Genomic DNA, 26,471 nt, shown 5'->3' on the forward strand with positions numbered 1-26,471 from the left:
CAATCTTCCAGTGTCTTGTAATATAACTGGTGAATAAGCAACTGACTTTCCACTTTGGTTCTAGTTGCTTCTATGATTGTGTTGTAGAAGTGTTTCATTTTTGTGGTGGGAAAATCCTAGTCATTAACTTCATTGCTTTACGCTCTTAAGATGCCATTCACTTTATATCTGCTTCCCTATTCCCTTAGCCAGATCTCTCACATCAGTTGGACCCAGCTAGAGTCTGCAGTGTTCCCTGGGGCCAAAAAACAGTCAAGGTGGCTGATTTATTTCTCAATGGGAGATGCTGTGTCAGACTTAATGACTACTGAATCCTGCTTTCTGCTAGTTCCTTATAAGGCACAAAGTAAAGCATAGATCTTAATTGCCTGCATTCTTAATGCATGTGATTTGTCTGGAAAATAAAAATGTGGGTGAAAAGATACTCTGAATGTGGAAGAGAAATCTCCCCAGATAAACTACAAAAAATAAAGCTCCCTTCCTTAGAAGCAGTTTGAAAAGCTAAATCACTGGAAAAAATGTAAACAGATACCATTTCAGATCTACTCTCTAAGAACTTAATAAATTATAAATTATGTTCAGATTATGTTATAGATTATATGATTATATGGTCCAAATGGGTATAGTGCAGTGGTTCTCAACCTTTGGGTCGGGACCCCATTTGGGGTCGAACAACCATTTCACGGGGTCTCCAAACAACGCAGTCCGCCATTTTTTTCCCCTTTTCTTTAGCTGTGCTACTCCTTTTATTCTATTGGCTTTTGAAAGCCAATAGAATAGATTCTCTTGAATAGAGTCTAATTCTATTGGTTTTCAAAAGCCAATAGGAATTGTCCAGGCTGTCTCTGCCCTACTGAGCCTGCCAAAAGTCCCATTCTGCAAATGGTGCTGCACCAGTTGAGTAGTCCTCGACTTACGATCGGTTGAGTAGTCCTTGACTTACAACCGGCTGGGAGTTGTGGCATTAAAAAGGTTGAGAACCACTGGTCTAGTGGTTAAGGCACTAGGCTAGAAACCAGGTGATTGTGAGTTCTAGTCCCACCTTGGACTAGAAAGCTGGCTGGGAGACTTTGGACCAGTCCTTCTCTCTCAGCCCAATCCACCTCAAAGGATTGGGAAAATAGGAAGGAGGAAAAAATTAGCTATCTTCACTGCTTTGATTTATTTTTTAAAAATAAAGGCAGGATATAAATAAAAATAAATATAGGTAGTCCTTGACTTACAATATATATAGTGTCATTTGAAAAAACAACAGCAGTGAAAAAGTGATTTATGACAGTTTTTCACATTTACAACCAACTGCAGCATCCCCATGGTCACATGATCAAAACTCAGGCACTTGGCAACTGGCGTGTATTTATGACGGTTGTAGCATCCCAGGGTCATGCTACTCCCTTTTGTGACCTTCTGACACGCAAAGTCAGTGGGGAATGCCAGATTCATTTAACAATCATGTTACTAACTTAATACATGAGGCAAGAAAGGTTATAAAATGGGGCAAAAATCACTTAACAACTGCCTTGGTTAACAATGGAAATTTAGGGCTCAGTTGTGATCATAAGTCAAGAACTATTTGTTCATAAATATATAAAATGAATTGAAACTATAGCTTATGGCCTTTGTAATGTGATTCCAGCCACTTTATTCAAGAAATTATGGTTAAACTATGGATTAGCACAACTTGTGAGCCCAATCTCTATATCTTCTTGCTGATAAATTCCAAAACAAAAGCATTTTCCCCCCAGAAATATACCTGAGTAAATTTAGGTGTATTTGAGAATACTGGTAATGTGTTAACAGTTTGATTCAACCAGTGCAGATGTCAGATTTAACCATGATCCTGACTTTGGATGAACTCAGAAGAGCTAAACAAGGTTCCATGTGATTAATAGTTGGGGATGATCAGGAATTCCCAAAACAAGACTAGGTCTTTTTTTTCGCAGTTGGTATTGATTGCAGTTAATATTCAGCAATTTAGCCAAGATTTCTGCTTTACTTGAATTTTTGATGATGATATTTTCAAATGTTAGAATTATAGTTTCCACTGCTGTAGATATATTTGCTAATTTAAATATAGAGACAGAATTCAGATCCACAAGAATGAGTGGGGGAAATAAGTAATCATCCACCCTGTTTTAGATTGCACTTCATTTTGATCATATTCCATTTTGAAAGCAACTTCTAAATTTCACTATTTGTACATGTAGATACTCAAATAGTGATTTGTTAGTCAGGTTTAGGGTTAACCTATTCAGAAATAAAAGGAGGTCTTAATAGATAGTATTATTAGAGTATGGAAACATCAGAAACTTTGAAAAACTGAGAGTTTAAAAGAAGAGAAAAAGCTTGAATTCAAGAAGCAGTAATTTTTCAATTTAGCTAGAAGGGAGAAATAGCTTCATAATAGATTTGAAGCTTTATTCTGTTGGAATTTGAAATATCACAATTTAAATCATGAGAGAAGAATTGGAGTGGAAACTTAACCGTTGCAAAACTATAATTGTGGCATATGATACATTCACAAATGGTGGGAAAAGTACCTTTTGTGACTGTTTGGGAATTAAGATTGGTGTGGGTGATTTGCATTTAAATGGGAATTCCTTCAGCCTTTAACCTGCCAAGCTTATAAAAATGGATTTTTCTTTTTTCTTTTTTAATTAGAGGCACAGGTAGTCCTCAAAGTATGACCATTGGAACCAGAATCTCCATTGCTAAGCAAGGCAGATGTTAAGTGGGTTGAGTCCTATTTTATGATCTTTTTTTGCCACAATTGTTAAGTAAAGCCAATCAGTAAGCAGTAGCTGGATGGAAAGGTTGCAAATGGCAACCATGTGACCACAGCATGCTGCAACCCCTATAAATACATGCGGGTTGCCAAACACCCAAAGTTTGATCATGTAATCATGGGGATGCTTCAACGGTTGTAAGTCATTTTTTTCAGTGCCATTATTACATTGAATGGCTGCTAAATTAATGGTTGTTAAATTAATGGTTGTTAAGTCAAGGATTATCTATAAGAGAAAGCACAGTTGCCCATTCAAAGTTCAAATGATGCCCTATAGATGTAGTTGCAGCAGTGATGCAGACTACATCATTTGTGCATTCTTGTTGTGGTGATGCATGATGTTGTTTTGTGCACCCTGCACAAATATCAACATAGCAAAGACTATTTTAATCCAACTACCGCCTTCTGTTTGGGGCTAAGTTCAAAGAATTTTTAGTAAGTGTTTTTGTTTTCTGCATAAACGCTTGAATAATTGTACGCTATGCAGGCTCTCTAGCTATGACAAGGTTCTTGGGCCTCTACCAAGCCACCTAGTGATTAATATATAACCACTGGATTTAATCAAAACATTTGCTTTTGTATCTCCTGGCCTAAGTATATGCAGGTGTTGAAATGAAAATTGTGTGTTGGGGACAATAACTTTTCCAAACCTTGAAAAGCCAAAACGCTGAATAAGGCAGTACCAATAGTTTAGACCATTGCTTTCACAATTATACGAAAACAATATAAATTGAACGTTCCTGTCTCTGTTTTGAGATTATGTTGAATCTTTGGTGCTCAGTAAATGAAATTAATACCAGGTAGAGGTAGTCCTCAATTTACGATTGATCATTTAGTGACTGTTTAAAATTATGACTGACCACCCCAGTAAGGTGACCAACTTTTTTACAACAAAAAGGAGGACACGAATAAATTGAAGAAAAAAATATCGTAAATAAAAGAAACATTGTATTTATTGCAACAATAATACAGAATACACTATAATATGATAAATGCATAATAAAAACATTTGTAACAATAACATTTTATATTGTAATTACCGTATGCTTACATGCCTATTAATTATTTAAATGAGTACTTTTCCATTGAATGAATATTTTTTGTCCATGTATCATCTTCTAACAATATATTGGAAATATATAAACAAGAAATATCCTTCATACTGAATTTTACGGCAAGTTCCTGCCAAAATAAGAACACTGAATTTATTGCAGATGGTTTGTAATTTGACCCTTGGGACATTCTTACTAATGTTGCATCTTAAAGATTTGAGCCAAGTTTAATTCATAATTGCCTTTAGTTTTTTTCATGTTTTTGGCTTAGATGAAGTAATGCATCTTTCAAGCATTCACCCAATAAACTAGAATTTGTTGTGAGCATCTCCTTAAATACAAACAGCTCACAAGCCGGACCTACCTATATTAGCAACCACATTATTGATGGCTTGTACATACCATTTTTAAAGATATGATCACATTGGTTCAAGTGAATGAGATGCTCCTATAGCCCAAAATGCATGCTATTAATTCATCCCTGCCAAAATAGTTATTTTCATCAGAGTTAGTTCATGATGAACTTAGAACACTAAGTTCTGTTTTATCAAATTAATCATGAAGACAGCATAGTAGGCTGCTATAGGGGTGAAAAATTGTGAGATAGCTCCCACATGTTTATATACTGCAGGTGAGTATAGTAAAGATGTAATATTATTTTTTTTTGTCTACTTGGGAAATAATGTGTTGCACTTTAATAGAGGAGGAGACAACTTTTGCATATATAGTATGACATATATTGAGTTCGTTTTGGAAGGACTAGCAGTGGGAGATAATAGATGTCTAATACAAGTGTATATGCTGCCTTCAACATATATGTGTTTAATTGATGGAATCATGTTACTGACAAGATAATGAATTGCAAAGAAATTGTTATTAATACACAAGTTAAACATTTTGTTTCTATTTCTTTACAACTGCTGATAAAAAATGGCCTGGCTATATTCAAAGTATACACACAAGAGAAAATACTTAAGTGAGGGGGAAAGTGTTACAATTCAATCTGTTTATGAATATGAATGAATATGTCCATAACTGCCCAGTGTATTTTAACAATGATATAGAACTGTGCTATGAAGAGCTTACAATTTACATTCCTGATTCTTGGAGAATTAATGACAGAAAGAAAATGGATTGAAAAAAGTAGATGCAAAAGTAACATGGGAGCCACGGGGCCCACTCTACATGGCTGGACTGCGCGGGGGTGGGCGGCGAAGGCAGGTGTTGTGAGCCAGGCGCTCCAGGACAGCCACGTAGGTGCGCAGGGCGAGGTGGTGGCAACGCAGGTCAGCACTGCGTAGACCACCTGCTGGTGCGGTCCCTGGAAGGTCAACTGTCCACCGTGCCCCCGCCCACAGCTGCCCCGCCAGTACAACTGCCCTGCCATGGAGAGCCGGCCCCGCGGCTCGCAAAGCACCAGCCGAGCCAGCTCCAGCCCTGCAGCTGCCCCCCAGCACCACCGCCTACCCTGCACATCCCCGTAGAGCTGGCCCCGCGGCTCGCAAAGGGAAAGCACCAGCCGCACCGGCTCCGGCCCTGCAGCTGCCCCCCAGCACCACTGCCCACCCTGTGCATCCCCGTAGAGCTGGCCCCGTGGCTCGCAAAGGGAAAGCACCAGCCGCACCGGCTCCGGCCCTGCAGCCGCCCCCCAGCACCACCGCCCACCCTGCGCGTCCCCATAGAGCTGGCCCCGTGGCTTACAAAGGCAAAGCACCAGCCGTGCCAGCTCCAGCCCTGCAGCTGCCCCCCAGCACCACCGCCTACCCTGCACATCCCCGTAGAGCCGGCCCCGCGGCTCGCAAAGGGAAAGCACCAGCCGCACCGGCTCCGGCCCTGCAGCCGCCCCCCAGCACCACCGCCCACCCTGCGCATCCCCATAGAGCTGGCCCCGTGGCTTACAAAGGCAAAGCACCAGCCGCGCTGGCTCCGGCCCTGCAGCCACCCCCCCCAGCCGCCCCCCACCACCACTGCCTACCCTGTGCATCCCCATGTAAAACCGAATAGGGAAGATCAAGAGAAACTTACCGTTCCAGTCTCATCCAGCTATCTTCGGTACTAGGAGATGGTGTAGTTGGGTAGCAGTGAGGGGTGCAAAGTTCCTGCAACTTGCATGTGTAAAGTTTGCTGCCCAGGTGTTTTGGCGCGCTCAGCAGCAATTCCTATTGGCTTTCGAAAGCCAAGAGGGGGAGTAGCACAGCTCATGCAAAAGCTGAAAAAAACCATCAAAAAAAGTCCCGAAACGCCTTCTGAGCGTTCTATGAGAGAAAAAAAGCCCTGCAGATTAGTCTTCAAATATAGAAAAAGAGGACATTAGGAGGACACTTTTCGAGGGAGGACAGAACTCACAAAAGGAGGACAGTTGGTCACCTTACACCCCAGGAATACCTACAACTCAGATTCAAAGTTCTGATGGCTTCCCCTGTCATATGATTGCATTTTGGCTGCTTGGCAACCAACCCAGAGGCATTTTTGGAAATAAGAGTGAGGGTCTCCTAAGTCAGAGTATGGTAGCATTTTAAGAACCCTAAAAACTGAAGCTCATAATTTCTGTTGGGGAGCTAATAACCTCTGATACGGCATTGTCTTTGTCATCCAATAGCAAAGGCCAATATTCCTTACAGGCAGTAGGAATGGGAAAATTTCATTCAGTTCACCTTTGGATATGAATTGACTAAACTGCGCTTATAAAATTCAAATGCAAACGTTTTAATGTGGTTATATACTGTATTTTATGTAATATTATGTTTATTTATTTAATGCCACTGACCTTGCTGGAGAAGCAACTCTTTTGTTATTTACTTATTAGTTTGTTAGCATGCTTTTATGAGGTTTATGACTAACAAATTGAGCAGAATCCTCCAAATTTTAGAAAGCAATTCTCTGAACATTATGTATTAAAAAAACCTCCAAACCCGCAACCAGAAAGAATTATATCGGGGAAAGCTGGTTGTGAAAATGCATTTCTTTTGTAAACTGTGTTGGTATATAACCAAAAGATTTTTTTTTTATTGAAAGTTTTTGAATTTTACAGAACAAATCCCTTTCCCAAACCCCCCACCCTCCCATACCCTCCCCCCCTCTCCCCAAACCTCCCATACCCTCCCTCGGCCTTCCCAGAACTGAGTACAGGCTTAATTAAAATTTTTCAAAAAAGATAAAAAATAAAAAAACTTAAAACATATATAAATCCTAAACAAGTCTAAATCTTAAATTAAGCAAATTATCTTCTATAAAAAATAATAATTACAAACATTAAACACATATTATAATATACTCTAAACCTTTTCTAATATTGTAGTTATATTATTATCCATCATTCTATAAAAAATCACCAAAACACAAATTTGAACATTACTTTCTTTAAATATCTATACCTACAATATAAAATCTAATCAAATCTCCCTCTTTCTTTGCTCTAAAACACAAAAATGAGCATATAAACATAAGACTGGATACTCATTTAATTAGTTAAACTAAATACTTATATTTAAACTTCTTATCTAAAATTTAATTAAACAAATTAACTTCTCTTAAAAATAGTAATAATAATAATAAAAAAACCAATCTTTAAACAAACTATAATATACTCTAAAACCTCTTCATATCATTTATATTATTATCCATCATTTTATAATACTTATTTAAACATTACTTAAGACGTTGAAATTCCCTTACGCCTGTTTAAATCTTTACCAATAACAAATTACTTCTCCCACAATCTCAATAGTCTTCTGAATACCTAAACAAAATACTTAAACTTCTTATCTAAAATTTTCATTCAATCTCCATAATCTTCTGTCCGATAGCCAGTTGCATCCACTATAAACACAATCCTTATCAATCTCTCTTGTCCATAAACATCGAAAAAAATGCATTAAAATCTGCCCTTGAAGTTCGCTCCAAGAAATTTGTGAGTCCTGGTTCTCCCACAAACTCAGGGACCAATACCTGTGAAATTTCCTCAACCTCCTTCTTCTGTTGGTCTTTCTCTTTATGTTTATATATTACTTTTTCTTTACGTTCATATGTTGCACAAGTTGTCCTCTGGTCTTTCATTTCAACTTGTTGAAACCCCTCAAACTGAAATTTCCCATTTTAAATTAATATAAGCTCTTCAGACTGCAATTCTGCCTTTAAAGGTTGCTCCAAAGAATTTGTAGATCCCACTTCTCCCGCACACTCAGAAACCAATACTTGTGGAACTTCCTTGAGCTTCTTCTGTTGATCCTTTTCTTTACAATTATATGTTGCACAGGTTATCTTCTGCTCCTCCATCTCTACTTGTTGAGGCCTCACATTTTTAATTAGTGTAAGCTCTTCCACAGATTCAGGAAGCAATACTTGTGGAACTTCCTTAAACTTCTTCTGCTGATCCTTTTCTTTAGCACAGGTTGTCTTCTGCTCCTCCATCTCTACTTGTTGAGGCCTCTCAAACTGAAGTTTCCCAATTTTCATAATTCTAAGCACTTCAGACTGCAGTTCTGCCTTTTTTCCTTCCAAAGCTTTAAACATAGTAGGTGACGATGAGCATACCCCCAGGACCGAAGTATAAAAATCTTTTGCTTTAGAAACAGTATTAAGACTATAACGTATCCCCAGGTAGCTCACCACCATTCCAGTCGGAACATCCCATCTAAACAAAATTTGTCTCTTTTTAAGTTCGTCTGCTAAAAAAGCAAACTCCTTTCTTCTTCTTAAAATTTTTGGTGGAATTTCCTTTAAAATTATAACATCTTGTGAAGCAATTTGAAACCTCTTCTTATAAAAAGCTTGTATAATTTCATTGCGCAGGGATCTTTTCCCAAAGTAAATTACCACATCTCTTGGCAATTTTTTTTGCTCTGCAACCACAGAGTTAACTCTAAATGTCTGATCAATTCCACTAAGTATTTCCTCTTCTTCTCTATTCAAAATCACAGCAAAGTCCTTTGCCACCATCTCTCTCAAATCTCCTTGCACAGACTCATGTAAACCTCTGATTCTTAAAGCATATTCCATTTGTTTATATTGAAGCATAAGAATCTCATCTTGAAAATTTTTCATCTCTTTTTCCATACTTTCAAATTTTTCCTCCATCAATTCCACTTTTTCTACTGCCTTTTTTACGCGAGAATTCAACTTTTCAAGAACAGAGGCAACTCCTTTTAAAGTCAAAACTATCTCAAAGTCTTATTATTTTCCTCTAAAAGCTCTTTCATTTCTCCCCTAATTTGGAATATAACATCTCTCATCATATCTTGCAAGTCCTTCACCATTGTTGACTGTGACAAGAAAGAAGGTGAAGCTATTAATTTGAGTTGTTGCCCTGATGGTAACACCGAAGAAGAAGCCACCTTGGAAGCTGTAGAGATTGCTGAACGCTTTGGAGCCATCTTAAAAAAACTTTACTCCTTATTAAAAATTGCAAGAATTAAGCAAAAAAAAGAAATTAACTCCATAAATTCAAAAAAAGAAAGAAAAAAATCCTTCAAGAGGGGATCATTACAATAAAAAAAGGAGTTCAAAAAGAGAAAAAAGACAAACCCATATTAAGAGAATTTATGGGGTTCTAGTGGAACTGGATTCAGAATCAGAATTAATTAAAGATTGTATGATTAAATGGGCGCAGAATTTTGGTGAACCAGTCCCACTGGATATCTGGGAAATTATCTGGGTGAGGAATGTTAAATTTACACAAGCTCAGAATTTAAGGGAGAATTTTTATAAAATGTTTTATAGATGGCACCTTGATCCACAAAAAATGTCTCTCATGTATCCTGACCTACAGCCTAAATGTTGGAGATGTGGTTGTTTGGATGCCACCTATTATCATATTTGGTGGTCATGTAAAAATATAAAAGTTTTTTGGATTAAGATATGGTGGAATATTCAGAGAATCTTTAGAAAGAGGGTAAAATTTACCCCACAATTATTTTTGTTAGGTATAGTTACTGATTGTGATGCAAAGGAGGTTATATTGATGTTGAATCTGATCACAGCCGCAAGGTTGTTAGTAGGACAATACTGGAAGAAGGAATCTTTGCCCACCTTGCAGGAGTGGTTTTTTAAAGTATCTTACCTGGCGGAAATGGCAAAGATTTCGGCTTTCTTAAAAGAACAATCACAAGAGAAATTTTTTGCTATTTGGGACAAATGGATAAAGTTTATACAATTTAAATTGGATATAAAAAATATTATTTAGCTTTTTTATAACTTTTATTTTTACATATATATATATATATTCTATTGTTAATCTTTCTTTTTTCTTTTTTTTCTTTTTATACAATTTTTTTAATTTTTTTTTAACTAAGCCTATATTCTGCTCTGGGAAGCTCCGGGGGGGGAGGGTTTGGGTGGTTTGGGGAGGGTGGGGGGAGGGTTGTTTTGGTTTGTTTAATTCTGTGTTTTTTTTCCTTTTGTTGTTCTATTGTTGTTTTCTGTTTTTTGTAAAAACTTTTAAAATTTTTTCAATAAAAAAAAAGAGAAAAAAGAGAAGAAAGAAAAAAAATAATAATAATTAAATAAAAAAAAATCCGTTCATTTTTAAAAGTGCCAAAAGATACCAAAAACAAAACACAAAGATTAAACAAAAATAATAATACTGAGACTCCATTCCAATCATAAAAAAACAAAAAAGAAAAAAGGAAAGGGAAAAAAAGAAACACCAAAAAGCCTGCCGATCACCATTATAACTTCCGAAAAAAAAAAAAACACCGAGAGGCTTGCCGATCGCCATTTTACTTTCCCTTTCAACAACAACAACAAAAAAAAGAAAGAGGGAGTATAAAAGCAAAAACAAGCCTTGAAACTTAGAATCCAAATAAATCAAAGAAAGCAAAAACTAAATCCTCTACTCAGCTCTGTCCGTTTATAAAAAAAACTCACCAATTCACTTTAATCACGGAGGTGGTTGCAGCGGCTCGTTTTGTCCCTAAAGACAAAAACAGCTGGGAAGCGGAGACAAGTCTGAACTCCGTGGGAGCACTCTTTTCACCCCCCCCCCAAAAAAACTTGGGGGGTGCATAAGAGGCTCTACCACTATTCAGACAACTCCCTACCCCCCCCTTTGCCCGGGAGGGGCTTTTGAACCGCTGAACAGCTGATGTTCGCTGTTCATAGCGATTCTTACACTTACCCAGGAGGACGGCTACAAAGTAGCCGCCATTCGCGCGCGCAGATCCACCGGAAGTCCAAAAGATTTTTACAATAAAGGTCTTAAACTGCTTCTAGATCAGACATGTCAAACTCGCAACGTCATGTGACATCGCGCAACGTATCGGGCCAGTTTTGCCATTGCCGACAGTGGGGTGGGCGCAGCTTCCGTATGATGCATCCGGCCTGCAGGCCGGCAATTTGACACCCCTGTTCTAGATCAAGAGCTTAGTTACAGTTGAGATAATAGCCAAAGCTTTAGTATTAGTTGAATTGCATTTCAATATTACTACCACATTCTATTTGTTTGTTTGTTTTAAAAAAAATCTCATTCATATTACATTAAGCAGTCTTTGGCTGACACTGAGCTGTGGCTTTTTTCATCAGCATTCTGACTGAAAGTAGAAGTTTCTAGTAACTTTGCCACAAAAAAAGCACTTTCTGCTCTAAAAGGAAGTGCTGGTGAAATACAGATTTGAACTATTTTTCTTCTAAATGGATAATAAACGGTGTGCTTTCCTTTTATAAAGTAGAATTTTTCCATGACTAATGAAGTTCATATAATGTCACAATATATTAATAGCTCTAAGAAGAATATTATGACATAATAGAATTCAAATATATACAGGATTCTGAAAATCCTAGCATAATGCTATAGAATATTTCTGTTTGTGTATTTTTGATGAATATTTAATATTATTTCTTATCAGTATTGCAACAATCAGATTATGTTGTTACTGCTTACATCTTCACATTCTGTATTGTTTTTTGTTCTAAATCAGTGTTTTTCAACTTTGGTAACTTTAAAATGTATAGGTGGTCTTTGACTTACAACCATAATTAAGCCCAACATTTCTATTTCTAAGCAAGGACAGTTAAGAGAGTTTTGCCTATTTTATGACTTTTCTTGCCACTGTTGTTAAGTGAATCACTGCAGTTAAATTAGTAACACAATTGTTAAGTGAACCTGGCTTCCCAACTGACTTGGTTTGTCAGTAGTTGCAAAATATGATCACATGACCCAAGGGCAGTGCAACTGTCATAAATAATAATAAATGCTGTCATAAATAGTAATAACACTTAAACTTATATACTGCTTGACAGTGTTTTCCAGCTCTCTCTAAGCATTTTTCTGAGTCAGCATATTGCCCCCAACAATCTGGGTCCTCATTTTACTGACCTTGGAAAGATGGGAGGCTGAGTTAACCTCGAGCTGATCAGAATCGAACTCCTGGCAGTGGGTAGAGTTAGCCTGCAATGCTGCATTCTAACCACTGCACATCACAGCTCCTATGTCAGTGATGGCGAACCTTTTAGAGACCGAGTGCCCAAACTGCAACCGAAAACCCATTTATGTATCATTGGGTACTAGGTGGGCGTGGCCCATTGGGTGGGTGTGGCTGTGGTGGTAATGGCGGACTGGATGGGACTAAAAAGTTCACTCAATCAATTCCAACTTTGCGAGATCTTTTTTTTTCCCGGGAGAAGTTGAAATTGATTGATTGATTGAACTTTTTTTTTTTTTTTTGCACACGGCGCTGGAGGCCTAAAGCGAAAAGGTTTTATAAAACCCAGCTGAAAGCCTAGGACTGGGGTGACGATGCATGTGCCCACAAAGAGGGCTCTGCGTGCTGCCTCTGGCATCCGTGCCATAGGTTCACCACCACAGTCCTATGTCATTTACCAAGTGCCTGAATTTTGATCATGTGACCATAGGGATGCTACAATGGTTGTCTGAAAATCAGTCATAAGTTACTCTTCTCAGTGGCATTGAACTTTGATTGGTCTCTAAATGAATGGTTGTAACTCGACTATCTATATGGACTTCAACTCCCAGAATTCTCCAGTCAGCATACAAACCAGGAGATTCTGGGAATTGAAGTCCACACATTTTAAAGTTGCTAAGGTTCAAAAACACTGTTCTAAACTACCTTTGCTATGGTTTATTGAACATATGATTTATAAGCCATCGTGGCAAGTTCACACAATATATTAAGCTGAAAGCCAGCAAGTAAAAAGGAAAAAATTGAATTACTTGAATAAAATACTTTGGTAACAAATTAATAACAAAGAACCCACATTATAAGCCACTCAGAATTACTTGAAGTATGCAACATATAGATTGTAATTAATAATTCATGTAATTGGAATTAATTCAGTTAATGAGAGCATCATGAAAATCAAGTTTAGATACCAGTCAGCTCTCTGGGGCTTAAAAAAAATCACAGTCGACGGGGTCATTAAAGCTAAGAGGAAATAAGATGTATTTGAATAGCATTAAAAATGTAAATAGATGTGAATGGTGGACGTATTTCAGAATTGCACCCATATAGAATATTTAGAATATTCATATATGTTGTTAGGTAGGTTCATCAGGCTGAGGGTGTATATCTAATGTCTTAAGTGTAGCAATCCAGTGTAGCCACCAGACATGACTAAAAGCTTTGAGAAAATTTCGTTTTACTGTCCTGTTTTTATCCATCTGATATTGTTAGTAGGTCATGTAGTATGTACAAATGTTTGACTAAATTATATTACAATGCCTTGGTAAGGCCACACTTGGAATACTGCATCCAGTTTTGGTCACCACGATGTAAAAAAGATGTTGAGACTCTAGAAAGAGTACAGAGAAGAGCAACAAAGATGATTAGGGGACTGGAGGCTAAAACATATAAGGAACGGTTGCTAGAATTGGGTATGTCTAGTTTAACGAAGAGAAGGACGAGGGGGGACATGTTAGAAGTGTTCCAATATTTCAGGGGCTGCCATAAAGAAGAGGGAGTCAAGCTATTTTCCAAGGCGTCTGAAGGCAGGACAAGAAGCAACGGGTGGAAACTAATCAAGGAGAGAAGCAACCTAGAACTAAGGAGAAACTTCCTGACAGTTAGAACAATTAACCAGTAGAACAACCTGCCTCCAGGTGAATGCTCCAATACTGTAAATTTTTAAGAAGAGACTGGACAGCCATTTGTCTGAAATGGTATAGGGTTTCCTGCCTGAGCAAGGGATTGGATTAGTTGACCTCCAAGGTCCCTTCCAACTTTTTTTAATTATTATATTATTATTATGGATCATCGCACAGTCAGCCAGATGTTCAGACTGGATTTGGCATTTTTGTCTACCTATTGAGTCCTTGCCAAAGACCTGGGATAGGCAGATGTGGATGTTTGATGGTATTACAGATATCGTCGCAGGATGGAAGCAGTTCCTAATAAGGCCGCCTTTTGCAATTGACTAATAGCGAATTTGTCAATGCCAATGGTGTTCAAGTGGTGCTCCAGTTGTTTTGGGATTGCATCCCAAGGAGCCTATGACTATTGGTACTACCCTTGCTTGCTTTTGCCACAGTCTTTCTATTTCTATTTGTAGGTCTTTGTATTTTGTTATCTTCTCCAGTTCTTTCTCTTCTATTCTGCTATCTCCAGGCACTGCCACGTCCACTATCCAGACTTTTTTGTCTTTCTTATCGACAATTGTTAAGTCTGGGGTGTTATGTTGCAGGTGCTTGTCTGTTTGAATTCTGAAGTCCCAGAGCAGTTTAATTTTATCATTTTCTATGACTTTCTCTATTTTATGATCCCACCAGTTTTTGCTTACAGGCAAATGATATTTTTTGCAGATCTTCCAATGCACCATTGTTGCTACTTTGTCATGCCGCTGCTTGTAATCAGTTTGTGCAATCTTCTTGCAACAGCTTACCAAGTGGTCCACTGTTTCTTCAGCTTCTTTGCATGTTGTTGTTGTTGTTAATTGCGAAGTCGTGTCCGACCCATCGCGACCCCATGGACAACATTCCTCCAGGTCTTCCTGTCCTCTACCATCTTCTGGAGTCCATTTAAATTCACACCTACTGCTTCAGTGACTCCATCCAGCCATCTCATTCTCTGTCGTCCCCTTCTTCTATTGCCCTCAATCTTTCCCAGCATTAGGCTCTTCTCCAGTGAATCCTTCCTTCTCATTAGGTGGCCAAAGTACTTGAGTTTCAACTTCAGGATCTGGCCTTCTAAAGAGCAGTCGGGGTTGATCTCTTCTAGGACCGACCGGTTTGAACGCCTTGCAGTCCAAGGGACTCGCAGGAGTCTTCTCCAGCACCACAGTTCAAAGGCCTCAATTCTTTTGCGCTCAGCCTTTCTTATGGTCCAACTTTCACAGCCATACATTGCAACTGGGAAAATCATGGCCTGGACTATGCGCACTTTTGTTGGCAGGGTGATGTCTCTGCTTTTTAGAATGCTGTCTAGATTTGCCATAGCTTTCCTCCCCAGGAGCAAGCGTCTTTTAATTTCTTGGCTGCAGTCCCCATCTGAGGTGATCTTGGAGCCCAGAAAAATAAAATCTGTCACTACCTCCATTTCTTCCCCATCTATTTGCCAGGAATTGAGAGGGCCGGATGCCATGATTTTGGTTTTCTTAATGTTGAGTTTCAAGCCAACTTTTGCACTCTCCTTCTTCACCCGCATCAAGAGGCTCTTTAGTTCCTCTTCACTTTCTGCCATTAGAGTGGTATCATCTGCATATCTTAGGTTGTTGATATTTCTCCCGGCAATCTTAATTCCAACTTTTGATTCATCTAGCCCTGCCTTTCTCATGATGTGCTCTGCATATAAGTTAAATAGGCAGGGCGACAGTATACAGCCTTGCCGGACTCCTTTTCCAATTTTGAACCAATCAGTGGTTCCGTGTTCGGTTCTCACTGTTGCTTCTTGACCCGCATATAGGTTTCTCAAGAGACAAATGAGATGGTCTGGTACTCCCATCTCTTTAAGAACTTGCCACAATTTGTTGTGATCCACACAATCAAAGGCTTTTGCATAGTCAATGAAGCAGAAGTAGATGTTTTTCTGGAACTCCCTAGCTTTCTCCATGATCCAGCGTATGTTGGCAATTTGATCTCTAGTTCCTCTGCCTCTTCGAAATCCTGCCTGTACTTCTGGTAGTTCTCGATCCACATACTGCTGGAGTCTAGCTTGTAGGATTTTAAGCATAACTTTACTAGCATGTGAAATGAGTGCAATGGTGCGATAGTTTGAACATTCTTTGGCATTGCCTTTCTTTGGAATTGGAATGTAAACTGACCTTTTCCAATCCTGTGGCCACTGTTGAGTTTTCCAAATTTGCTGGCAAATTGAGTGTAGCACTTTTACTGCATCGTCTTTTAAGATTTTGAATAGCTCAGCTGGAATACTGTCACCTCCACTAGCTTTGTTGTTGCTCAGATTTTCTAAGGCCCATTTCACTTCACATTCTAGGATGTCTGGTTCGAGGTCAATGACCATCTCATTGTGGTTATCTGGGATGTTAAGCTCATTCTTGTATAGTTCTTCTGTGTAGTTTTGCCATCTCTTCTTAATCTCTTCTGCCTCTGTTAGGTCTCTGCCATTTTGGTCCTTTATCATGCCCATCTTTGCATGAAACGTTCCCTTCATATCTCCAATTTTCTTGAAGAGATCTCTGGTCCTCCCTATTCTGTTGTTTTCTTCTATTTCTTTGCACTGTTCATTTAAGAAGGCATTCTTATCTCTTCTAGCTACTCTCTGGAATTCTGCATTCAATTGGGTGTATCTTTCTCTTTCTCCTTTGCCTTTCGCTTCCCTTCTTTCCTCAGCTATTTGCAAAGCTTCCTGAGACAGCCATTTTGCTTTCTTGCATTTCTTTTTCTTTGGGATGGTTTTAGTTGCTACCTCTTGTACAATGTTGCGAACTTCCATCCATAGTTCTTCAGGCATTCTGTCTATCAGATCCAGTTCCTTAAATCTATTTGTCACCTCTACTGTATATTCATCAGGAATATGATTTAGTTCATACCTGAGTGGCCTAGTGCTTTTCCCTACTTTTTTCAATTTAAGCCTAAATTTTGCAACGAGAAGCTCATGATCTGAGCCACAGTCAGCTCCTGGTCTTGTTTTTACTGACTGTATAGAGCTTCTCCATCTTTGGCTGCAGAGTACATAGTCAATCTGATTTCTATGTTGACCGTCTGGTGATGTCCATGTGTAGAGCCGTCTCTTGGGTTGTTGGAAAAGAGTGTTTGTTATGACCATCGTATTCTCTTGACAAAATTCTATTAGCCTGTGCCCTGCTTCATTTTGTTCTCCAAGGCCAAACTTGCCTGTTATTCCGGTTATCTTTTGGCTTCCTACCTTAGCATTCCAATCCCCCATGATGATAAGGACATCATTTTTTGGTGTTAATTCTATAAGGTGCTGTAGGGCTTCATAGAACCGGTCAATTTCATCCTCTTCAGCACCAGTGGTTGGGGCATAGATTTGGACTACTGTGATATTGAATGGTTTGCCTTGGATTCGAATTGAGATCATTCTGTCATTTTGGGGATTGTATCCCAGTATTGCTTTTCCTATTCTTTTATTGACTATGAAGGCTACTCCATTTCTTCTGAGGGATTCTTGCCCACAGTAGTATACCTGATGGTCATCTGAGTTAAATTCACCCATTCCTGTCCATTTTAGTTCGCTGATTCCTAAGATGTCGATGTTCAGTCTTGTCATCTCTTTTTTGACTACGTCTAGCTTGCCTTGATTCATGGATCTTACATTCCAGGTTCCTATGGAGAAAAAATCTTTACAGCATCGGACTTTCCTTTCACCACCAGATATATCCACAGCTGAGCGTCCTTTCGGCTTTGGCCCAGTCGCTTCATTCTTTCTGGCGCTACTAGTACTAGCCCTCTGCTCTTCCCCAGTAGCATATTGGACACCTTCCGACCTGAGGGGCTCATCTTCCAGCGTCATATCTTTTTTCCTTTTAGTACTGTCCATGGGGTTTTCATGGCAAAGATACTGGAGTGGTTTGCCATTTCCTTCTCCAGTGGATCACATTTTGTCAGAACTCTCTGCTATAACCTGTCCGTCTTGGGTGGCCCTGCACGGCATAGCTTATAGCTTCATTGAGTTACGCAAGCCCCTTCGCCACGACAAGGCAGTAATCCATAAAGGGGCTTCTTTGCATAGGCAGCACTTACTGTCTGTTGCTGTCTTCTCAATTTTGACTTTGTATGCATTTGTCCTTAAGGCTTGGTCTTGTGCAGCCAGAATTAGTCCCTCGGTCTCTTTCTTCTATTATTATTATTATTATTATTATTATTATTATTATTATTATTATTATTATTATTATTATTATTATTTTCTTGGCTGAAATACAGTGCTTCGTGCTCTTTAAGCTTGGTTATTTTCTTGCATATTTTTCATTACTAAAGTAGTAAGACCGTTAGTGCTAGAAGGGAGTGGGGATGGGATGGGATGGGATGGGATGGGATGGGATGGGATGGGATGGGATAGAATAGAATAGAATAGAATAGAATAGAATAGAATAGAATAGAATAGAATAGAATAAGATCTTGGAGGTCTTCTAGTCCAGCCCCCTGCTCAAGCAGGAGAACCTATACCATTTCAGACAAGTGACTGTCTGGTCTCTTCTTAAAAACTTCCAGTGTTGGAGCAACCACAATTTCTGAAGGCAAGCTATTCCACTGGTTAATTATCCTTACTGTTAGGAAGTTTCTGCTTAATTCCAGGTTGCTTCTCTCTTTGGACAGTTTCCAACCATTGTTTCTTGTCCTGCCCTCTGGTGCTTTGGAGAATAATTTGACTCCCTCTTCTTTGTGGCAGCCCCTCAAATACTGGAATACTGCTGTCATGTCACCCGTTTCTTCTTTTTTTTAAACTAGCTAAACCCAAGTCCTGTAGCCGTTCTTCATATGTTTTAGTCTCCAGGCCTTTGGTCATTTTAGTTGCTCTTCTCTGAATTTTTTCCAAAGTCTCAACATCTTTTTTGTAGTATGGTGACCAAAACTGGTTGCAGTATTCTAGGTGTGGTGTTACTAGAGTTTTATAAATCAGTGCTAATACTGCATGTGATCTTGATTCTATGGCTCTGTTTATGCAACCCAGAATTGTATTAGCTTTTTTTGGCTGCTGCTGCACACTGCTCTTTGTGTATGTACAAGTACAGGGATAGGTAACTATGGCTCCTTTATGATCTATAGATTTCCCAAAAATTCCCATGAGCATGGCTGACTCAGGAATTCTGGAAGCTGAAATCCACAGGGGCCAGAGCTGCCCGCCCTTATTAGTGGCTTGCCCTGTCAATGTTGGTAGGAATGTTGTTTTCCTCTTAGTAGTTCCATGATTAGGCTGTTGTTTGCTGTTTGATTATTTGAGTTGACAGTTTCTTCATTGGGATATTGTTGCTAAACTTCGGTTTCTTGGACTTAGTCACAGCTTGACATTTAAATGTTTTTCTAAAATGAAGGACTGGCACCTAAGAGTTCTCACTATGAGGGAGATGTTTGTAAGATTTAAAAAAAAAGAAGTACGAGATAGTCCTCAATTTACAACTGATTGATCAGCAACTGTTCAAGGTTATGGCAAATCACCCCATGGCTACTTAGAATCCAGATTTGAAGTTCCTAGACTGGCCTTTGGAGTTCCTAGAGTGGCCTTTGTCTCTCAACCCTGTCCCCCTGGGCTGATGGTGACTGGTCTACCCCCCCCCCAGACACATGATCAGATTTTGGCACAGCAGTCAGACTATATCAGGGGTGTCAAACTCAATTTCATTGAGGGCCGCATCAGCATTGCAGTTGCCCTCAGGGAGCTGCGTGGGTGTGGCCAAGGTAGATGTGGCCTACTGGGTGGGCATGGATGGAGTAGATGTGGCTTACTTGGTGGGTGTGGCCAGCTCTACATCATTCGCGTCCAGGGTGCCTGTGGGAGCCCGGGCAGGAACGGGACAGATCTGAGGGTCTTTGGCAGAAGGGGGTGGGACCAGGGCAAGTGCCAAGGCATGGTCCACTGGAGGAGCCGCACTGTTCCTCTCAGGGGGGGGGCTTATAGAGATAAGGCTGAATGCGTTTCCGCATAGATGGCCACCACAAAATTGTACATTGGCTCCCGGCCGACCTGGGCCAGGGCCAAGGCAGAGGGGGCCGTTCCCTCACTGATTCCAGGATGGCTTCGCAGGCCGCATCCGGCCCCGGGTCTTGTGTTTGACATGTCTGGACTATATTTACAGCTGTTTGCAGTGTTCTGCAGTCACATGACCACGATTTACCTCTTTTTGTTGAAAATCAGTGCTTAATTTCTGGCAGAACAATGCTCAAGGGATTTGCTTAATGACAGCAGCATTTGCCTAATGACTATGGTGATTTACTTAATGACTGCAGCAGAAAACATTGTAACATACTTAACAATGGCATGACTTATAACCATAGTTCCTGGCTCAATTATGGTCATAAATCAACGACTACCTGTATTGTAACTATTTTAGATTCTAATTTAAAATTTTGCTATCCTGACTGCTTCTGTTCTGTGAGCTCTGCTGCTGAGTGGTTCTTTAAAAAAATCTTTAAAGCATGACAGGAATGTGTTACAGTATCTGGGAATTGTGGAGCCCCTCTATAACGGGTGGCCAGTATGAATCAATATCTGGATGACTTGCAAATCACCCACTATTTCCTTACCATTTGCATAAAAATAGCAAGGAGTCGATGTCCTTATCAAACTCAACTTGGAACTGAAAATCTGGAAGGAAGCCAGGAAGGAGGGGTTTTTTTGTGTGAAATAATTAAAAACCTTGGCAATAAATTTCTGGACTGTGCTAAACTGAGACTTGCCCAATTTTGTTTCTGGTTGTTCCAGCTGGTGGACCTTGGATAGCTTAGAAAAAGCAAAGCCTGTCTTGCAAGATAGAAGTCCCCACCTTGCCTTATATAGGAAGGACAAACAATTGCAATTATTTGAAAATTGGTGCCTATAAATAAAAATGGTCAAATTGGCCAAAGAACTCTTTTAAGTTTCTTCCTCTACTCATGCAAACTTTCAGAATTGCAAGCTTGCATCTGAACAGCTGTGCTTAAGTTCTGAGAAGTAAATTTAATTAAGATTTTGGTGTGTTTCTTAATTGGAGACTGGTTGAGTTAAAGCAGTTTAAATCTCATGGGTAGGACCTCCTTCAAGATTTGTATTCTTTACATGGTGATTTGAAAGCATTATGTTCTGCATTCAAGGAGGTTAGTAAACTGCCATAGTGTCAGTTGCCACAGCACAGGAATAAAGAGGAAACAGATTTTGGGTATACAGATATTGCCACTGATGATGATTAGAGGCTTTAATGTTAACTCAATCTAACAGTAAGGAAAAATTAAAAAGAATCTGGTTTAAATAATATAATCACGGTGAATTAAAGTTGTTAAAAATGAACAAATTAGCCAGGTATAACTGGACAGTCACCTTAGCAATAGAGCCCACTTTATCCAGGGTTAGTTTTTATTATTGCAAAGCCATTATTGACAAGCCAGGTTTATCGTTTATGGGAGTTACATAAAGTGATTATTAGTTATTTGCATGAAGAAACTACAAAATAACAAGTGCACAGAAATAAGTTTCCCTTCCATTCTTGAAAAAAAATATTGACCAGGCAATCAACTTATTTCTTGTATGTTTAAAGACATTTTGTTATGGCCAGGAAAAAATCCTGTTTTTTTCCATATTTCATGAATCAAAGTACTAGAAGGGCTATGCAGCCTAATATACTCCAGATGTTTTAGATTATAAGAGTTAAAATTATAACTCTGATAATTCAATGCTGGCAGGGATAATGGAACTAAAATAACAAGTATCAAGAGGAAGACAGATTACTTCAAAATAAATATTACTGAGTGGACTATTGCTGATGCTTAAATAAAGATTGCCATTGGCTGAGCAGTTTTTCATTGTGATTAGTTTGCAGCTCTGATCATCTGGATTTATTTGCAGCTGTGATTTTCTGCGAACTAAAGACAGTGGCCATGATCTGTGCAATTGAATGTCTCTTTTGGTGTTGATTCGCTCACATGCCCATAGTGCCATCACATCAACCTATTTTAATGGGAATCCTTTTAGGATTGCATTTTCAAAGAGTTCAAGACAAGAGATGATAGGTAGGTAGACAGACACATACATACATACATACATACATACATACATACATACATGATGGAAAAACATAATAAGCAAGAACAAGGGAAACAATGACAGGAAAATAGAATCAGACAAACTCTTCTGCATATTAATCAAATAAGAGGGAGATATTTTAATAATGGAAAACTGTCAAATGCATGACAACATATAGGTAGTATTTGATTTATGACTACAATTGGGACTAGAGCTTCCATCACTAAGTGGTGTAGTCATTAAGTGTGTTACACCTGATTTTACAACCTTTTTTTTTTGCCACAGTCATTGCGAATCTGGCTTTTCTTATTGACTTTGCTTATTGGAAGCCTCCGGGGAAGTCATAAATGGTGATCACATGACCCAGAACACTGCAACCTTTGTAAATACATATTAGTTGCCAAGCTTCTAAATTTTGATCATGTGGTCACAGGGGAGCTGCAGATTTAAAGTATGAGGACTGAGTTTGAGCACCATTGTAACTTCATTTCATTAAATGAATAGTCATAAGTCTAGCACTACCTGTATAAAACTTAACTTTAAAACAAATACTCTGAATTTCTTAGAATCAAAATTTCTTAGTACTGGCATGAAAATAAAGGTTTTTTTATTCTTCTTCAACAATTACTTGATTTTAATGGCATATACTGCATAAAGGAGAAGAAGTTTAAAACGGAATAGGGAAAAATATTTATGGAGAATCTGGAAATGAGAGAGTTTTATATGATATAGTGTCAGCAGGCTGATGAAATCAGGTTAAAATAAGATTCATTTCTTATTGATATTTAGTATTAATAATTTTGAGCAGCGCTTTAATTTTAATATATTTTAGAATTAGTCATTAGTACTTTTAGGATATAAAATTATTAAGCACTATTTTTTTTAAAATAAGTAAAACATTTTCAGATATTGTGATAAGCCACAGTGTAGTTTACTTAGCTTTAGCTTAGTAAATGCGCACATTGGAATACTTTGCACAAATCTAAATGGTGATGGCTTAGTCAAGGAATAGCTTAGTGCAATGTTTTTCAACCTTGGCAACTTTAAACCCTCTGCTGGCTGGGAATTCCAGGAGTTGAACTTTGCACATCTTAAAACTTGGTAAAGTTGAAAAACGCTAGCATAGTGAAATAACTGAATCCAGCCTTTATGTGTGTATTACCTATTAAGTCAGAAGATTAACAGGCAGATACAGTGCCAGTGACACCATATTACCATACAGATTATCTCTTTCTTTACAGATGCTAAAATTCTGGATAAGCATGCTTTGTATGAAATATCTATTACTCCTATAACTCTCATATCTGTAATCATTAAGTAGATGAACTTTTGCATTACAGGACCAAATTTTTTGAACTGTGTTACTTCAAATGGGCTACCTTATAGAATGCATCCAAAGTGCAGGACCCATGAGTCCTATGGAACTGAAATTTGATAAATTTTATTGAACAGTTTATGACGTAAAAATGATCATAACGTTTTTTATGACGTACAAACTGTCATAAAACATTTTCTGTGGCCTGCTGCTGATGGTTGACTCTGCTGTACAGTTCAACATGAGCTATTTTCAAGCCCATGATTATCACCCAGAAATTTTTAAGAACTTTTTCCCAGTATTTTAGAAGCTCTGCCTTGTTGAAGGCATTGAGGAATCTGGCCAAGAAATAACTGCAATGATAACCCAATAGGACAGTGATGGCAAACCTTTTAGAGACTGAATGCCTAAACTGCAACCCAAAACCCACTTATGCATCATCAGGTGCTGAGTGGGTGTGGCCCATTGACTGGGTATGGTCAATTGGGGGGGGGGTAGCCCATTGGGTGGACGTGGCTGCGGTGGTAACAGCAGACTGGATGGGACTAAAAAGTTCAATCAATCAATTCCAACTTTGCAAGATCTTTTTTTTCCTGCGAGAAGTTGAAATTGACTGATTGATTGAATCTTTTCTTTTTTTGCACATGGCAGCGGAGGCCAAAGCAAAAAGGTTTTATAAAACCCAGCTGAAGGCCTAGGACTAAGGCGATGGCGCGCATGCCCACAGAGGATAAATTAAAAAATTCTGCCAAGAGAACTGTAGAGATGCTTAATTATAATGACTAAGAATGAAACTGCTATAGAACCTACCTTAAGAAGCCCTTTATTGTTATTAGAGGTACTTAGAATTTGGCAGTGATTTTGCAGGGAGAAATATAAGGAAACAATGGATGCCATAATCCAGAATAGATATAAGGCAAATATCTTTTGTTATATGAAAAATGCAAAAAGAAAAGTGGATACAAATACCTGGAAATCATCCAATGTTGTAGAGCACCAGGTGAATCTAAAGTCAGGGATTGTTTTTAATGATCTGTCAATCACCCTGGGAGCATCAGTCTGGAAAAAACAGCAGGTTAGGTATTAAAAACTAAAATAAGTAATTGTTAGCCTGGATGGTTAAAAACTGATATATGTGGATGCTTTAAGTTAAGGACATGTTGAAGAATCAATTGTTATTATTCCTGTTCAGTGAAATGAGAAAAGAAGCTAACCTAATCAATGTAGCATGAGGCAGACCTCTTATTTGCAGGAATGGCATCAGTTCTGACTTGCAAAAATTCAGATCTCAGGTTAGCATCAAAGTCATAAGGAAAAATCTAATTCTTTGTTGCCAACCCTAAGGGCATCTGGATTCTTGCAGCTCAGATATGAAAGCTTTAAAGGTGAATTTAAAGGCTGCATACGTGGGGTCCTGGTTCATAAGCTGTAACTTGGGCTGTTGAGTTTGGGTTTCAGGTGTTGTGTGGATGCATCCATTGAGATTTATCGCTAAACCTGGGAGTTCAGGCAGTTATAAAGCAACAGGTGCTACAGAAATTATGTCTTTCTGTGAGGAGCAGCAGCAAGGAAGTACAAATGGCTCACATAACCTCTGCTATGCTGTCAGGACAACTGACCCATTTGTTAAATCTGCTTGCACATCTTGGCCTGCAAGAAATAATGCAGTTATCCTAGTAAAATTAACGCCCTTTTCCATCGTGACCCTTTCCATAGTATTACAACGTGCAGCCTCTTCCCTCCAGGCAGGTGAATGGACATAGACAATACCAACGTCAGCTGATGGGGGGGAGGCGGGAAGAGAAGAGAACGGGAGATGCCTCTGGCCTCTACTCCCATCCCCGTAAAGTGTTTTAAAACGGAGAAGCTCCTGCCTGGTTCTGAAAGCAGAGGTGAAGCGAAGACAAAATAGGCTCTGGCTGGCTGGCTGGCATCAGGAAGCGTCCTTCTCCCCTCCTTTTTGAACGCGGGGTGGTAGCTGCCCTTTCCCCCCTCCAAGGTGCAAACCAAGCGGGGCCCGGCTGGAATGTTCCACTCGGCTCCCCTCGGGGGGGGGGCGGGCAAGAAAGGGGGGGAGGAGGAGGGGGTGTCTCGAGATGGAATTTGAAATGTGCCAACGTTCACTCCAGATCCGTTAAGCTCTAACCGCCTCTCCGCAGAGGGCGCCTCCGATGCTGCGGGAGGAGGAGGGGACGCAGCGGGCCCGGGAAGACCCGGGGATGGTGCGGGGGGCGGGGAAGCCCTCCCGGCTCCCTCCCTCCGCGATGCCTCGGCTCCTCCTCTTGCCCATTCCACTTCCAGGAGCGTCCGTCCATCGAGCTTCACCCCGCCTCGCGTGGGCGCCTGCCGGGAATGCCGCGGCGAGTCGGGTGAGCTCCGCGCCTGGATGCCGCTGATCCCGCCGTCTCTCTCTTGTGTCTCCCTCCCCGCCCTTCTGCAGGCAGGGCCACCTCAGTCCCCGGCCGCTTCCGAAGGGATGCTGGAGAAACTGGAGCTCGAGGACGAAGGTAAGGCGCGGGCGCCGCTGGGCGAGCCATGCGGGGCTGCGGTGGAATTGGGGGGGGGGAGGCGGGTCCCCAGGTGATTGAGACCCGCGGACGTGAGGACGGGGGCTGAGAGGCAGCGGAGCGGCGTTGGCAGGTGGGCGGCCCGCTGTAGTCAGTGGTTATTGTGGTCTTTAATAATGCATGCCCCGTTTGGACGGGAGGGGAGATCCGGAGGTAAGGCTGGGCTGCCCCCCCCCATCTTGCATCTTGATCATCAGGTGTTAATTTTCTTGGTGGGAAAATCTGCTGAAGATGGTCCTTATCCCCTCTCCCCCCTCCCCGCCCCGAAGCCGGACGATTTTGACAGTATGTCGTGGAGCAGGTGGTCGAGATGGTGCAGGCGTATGTCTGTCTACAGCACCATCCATCGGCTTTCCTGGTGTAAGCGCACTTGTGACTTTCTGTGTGCTTCCGAAGAAGCAGACGATTCCAGAGGCATTCTGGTTTTAAGGCTTAAGACGTTGGGTTGGAATTTGAATTGCTCTGGGGGAAAAAAAAGACCAATAAACATGTTGAATTGCCTCCCCTTGCTAACAGATAAGGTGGTTGTTAGGTGGAGGTAAAGATATACCTGCATGTATACTATATAAAAGGGACAATGGAAAAATATAATTATGACCACAAGGGTGCATCTTGTAGTTGTGTTGTACTTCTTATCTAATACAGGTAGCACTCAACTAGCAACCACAGTTG

At 39.9% G+C, this 26,471-nt stretch overlaps 1 protein-coding gene across 7 annotated transcripts in view; it reads left to right on the top strand.

Moving 5' to 3' along the window:
* The window catches only part of PRKAG2 (protein kinase AMP-activated non-catalytic subunit gamma 2), a 244,384-nt gene that overhangs the window by 162,576 nt on the left and 55,337 nt on the right, over nucleotides 1-26,471 (top strand). For 6 of the 7 annotated variants that reach the window (XM_039348395.1, XM_039348393.1, XM_039348396.1 and 3 more), the window contains one exon: nucleotides 25,673-25,739. The exons of the other annotated variant lie outside the window; for it this stretch is intronic. In XM_039348395.1, coding sequence (XP_039204329.1) covers nucleotides 25,673-25,739 — 67 coding nt within the window. The remainder of the gene's footprint in view (nucleotides 1-25,672; nucleotides 25,740-26,471) is intronic. 7 annotated transcript variants of the gene reach the window in all.

The sequence above is a fragment of the Crotalus tigris genome, unplaced genomic scaffold, assembly GCF_016545835.1.
Source record: "Crotalus tigris isolate CLP2741 ecotype Arizona unplaced genomic scaffold, ASM1654583v1 scf7180000018151.1857312, whole genome shotgun sequence".
Lineage (NCBI taxonomy): Eukaryota > Metazoa > Chordata > Lepidosauria > Squamata > Viperidae > Crotalus > Crotalus tigris.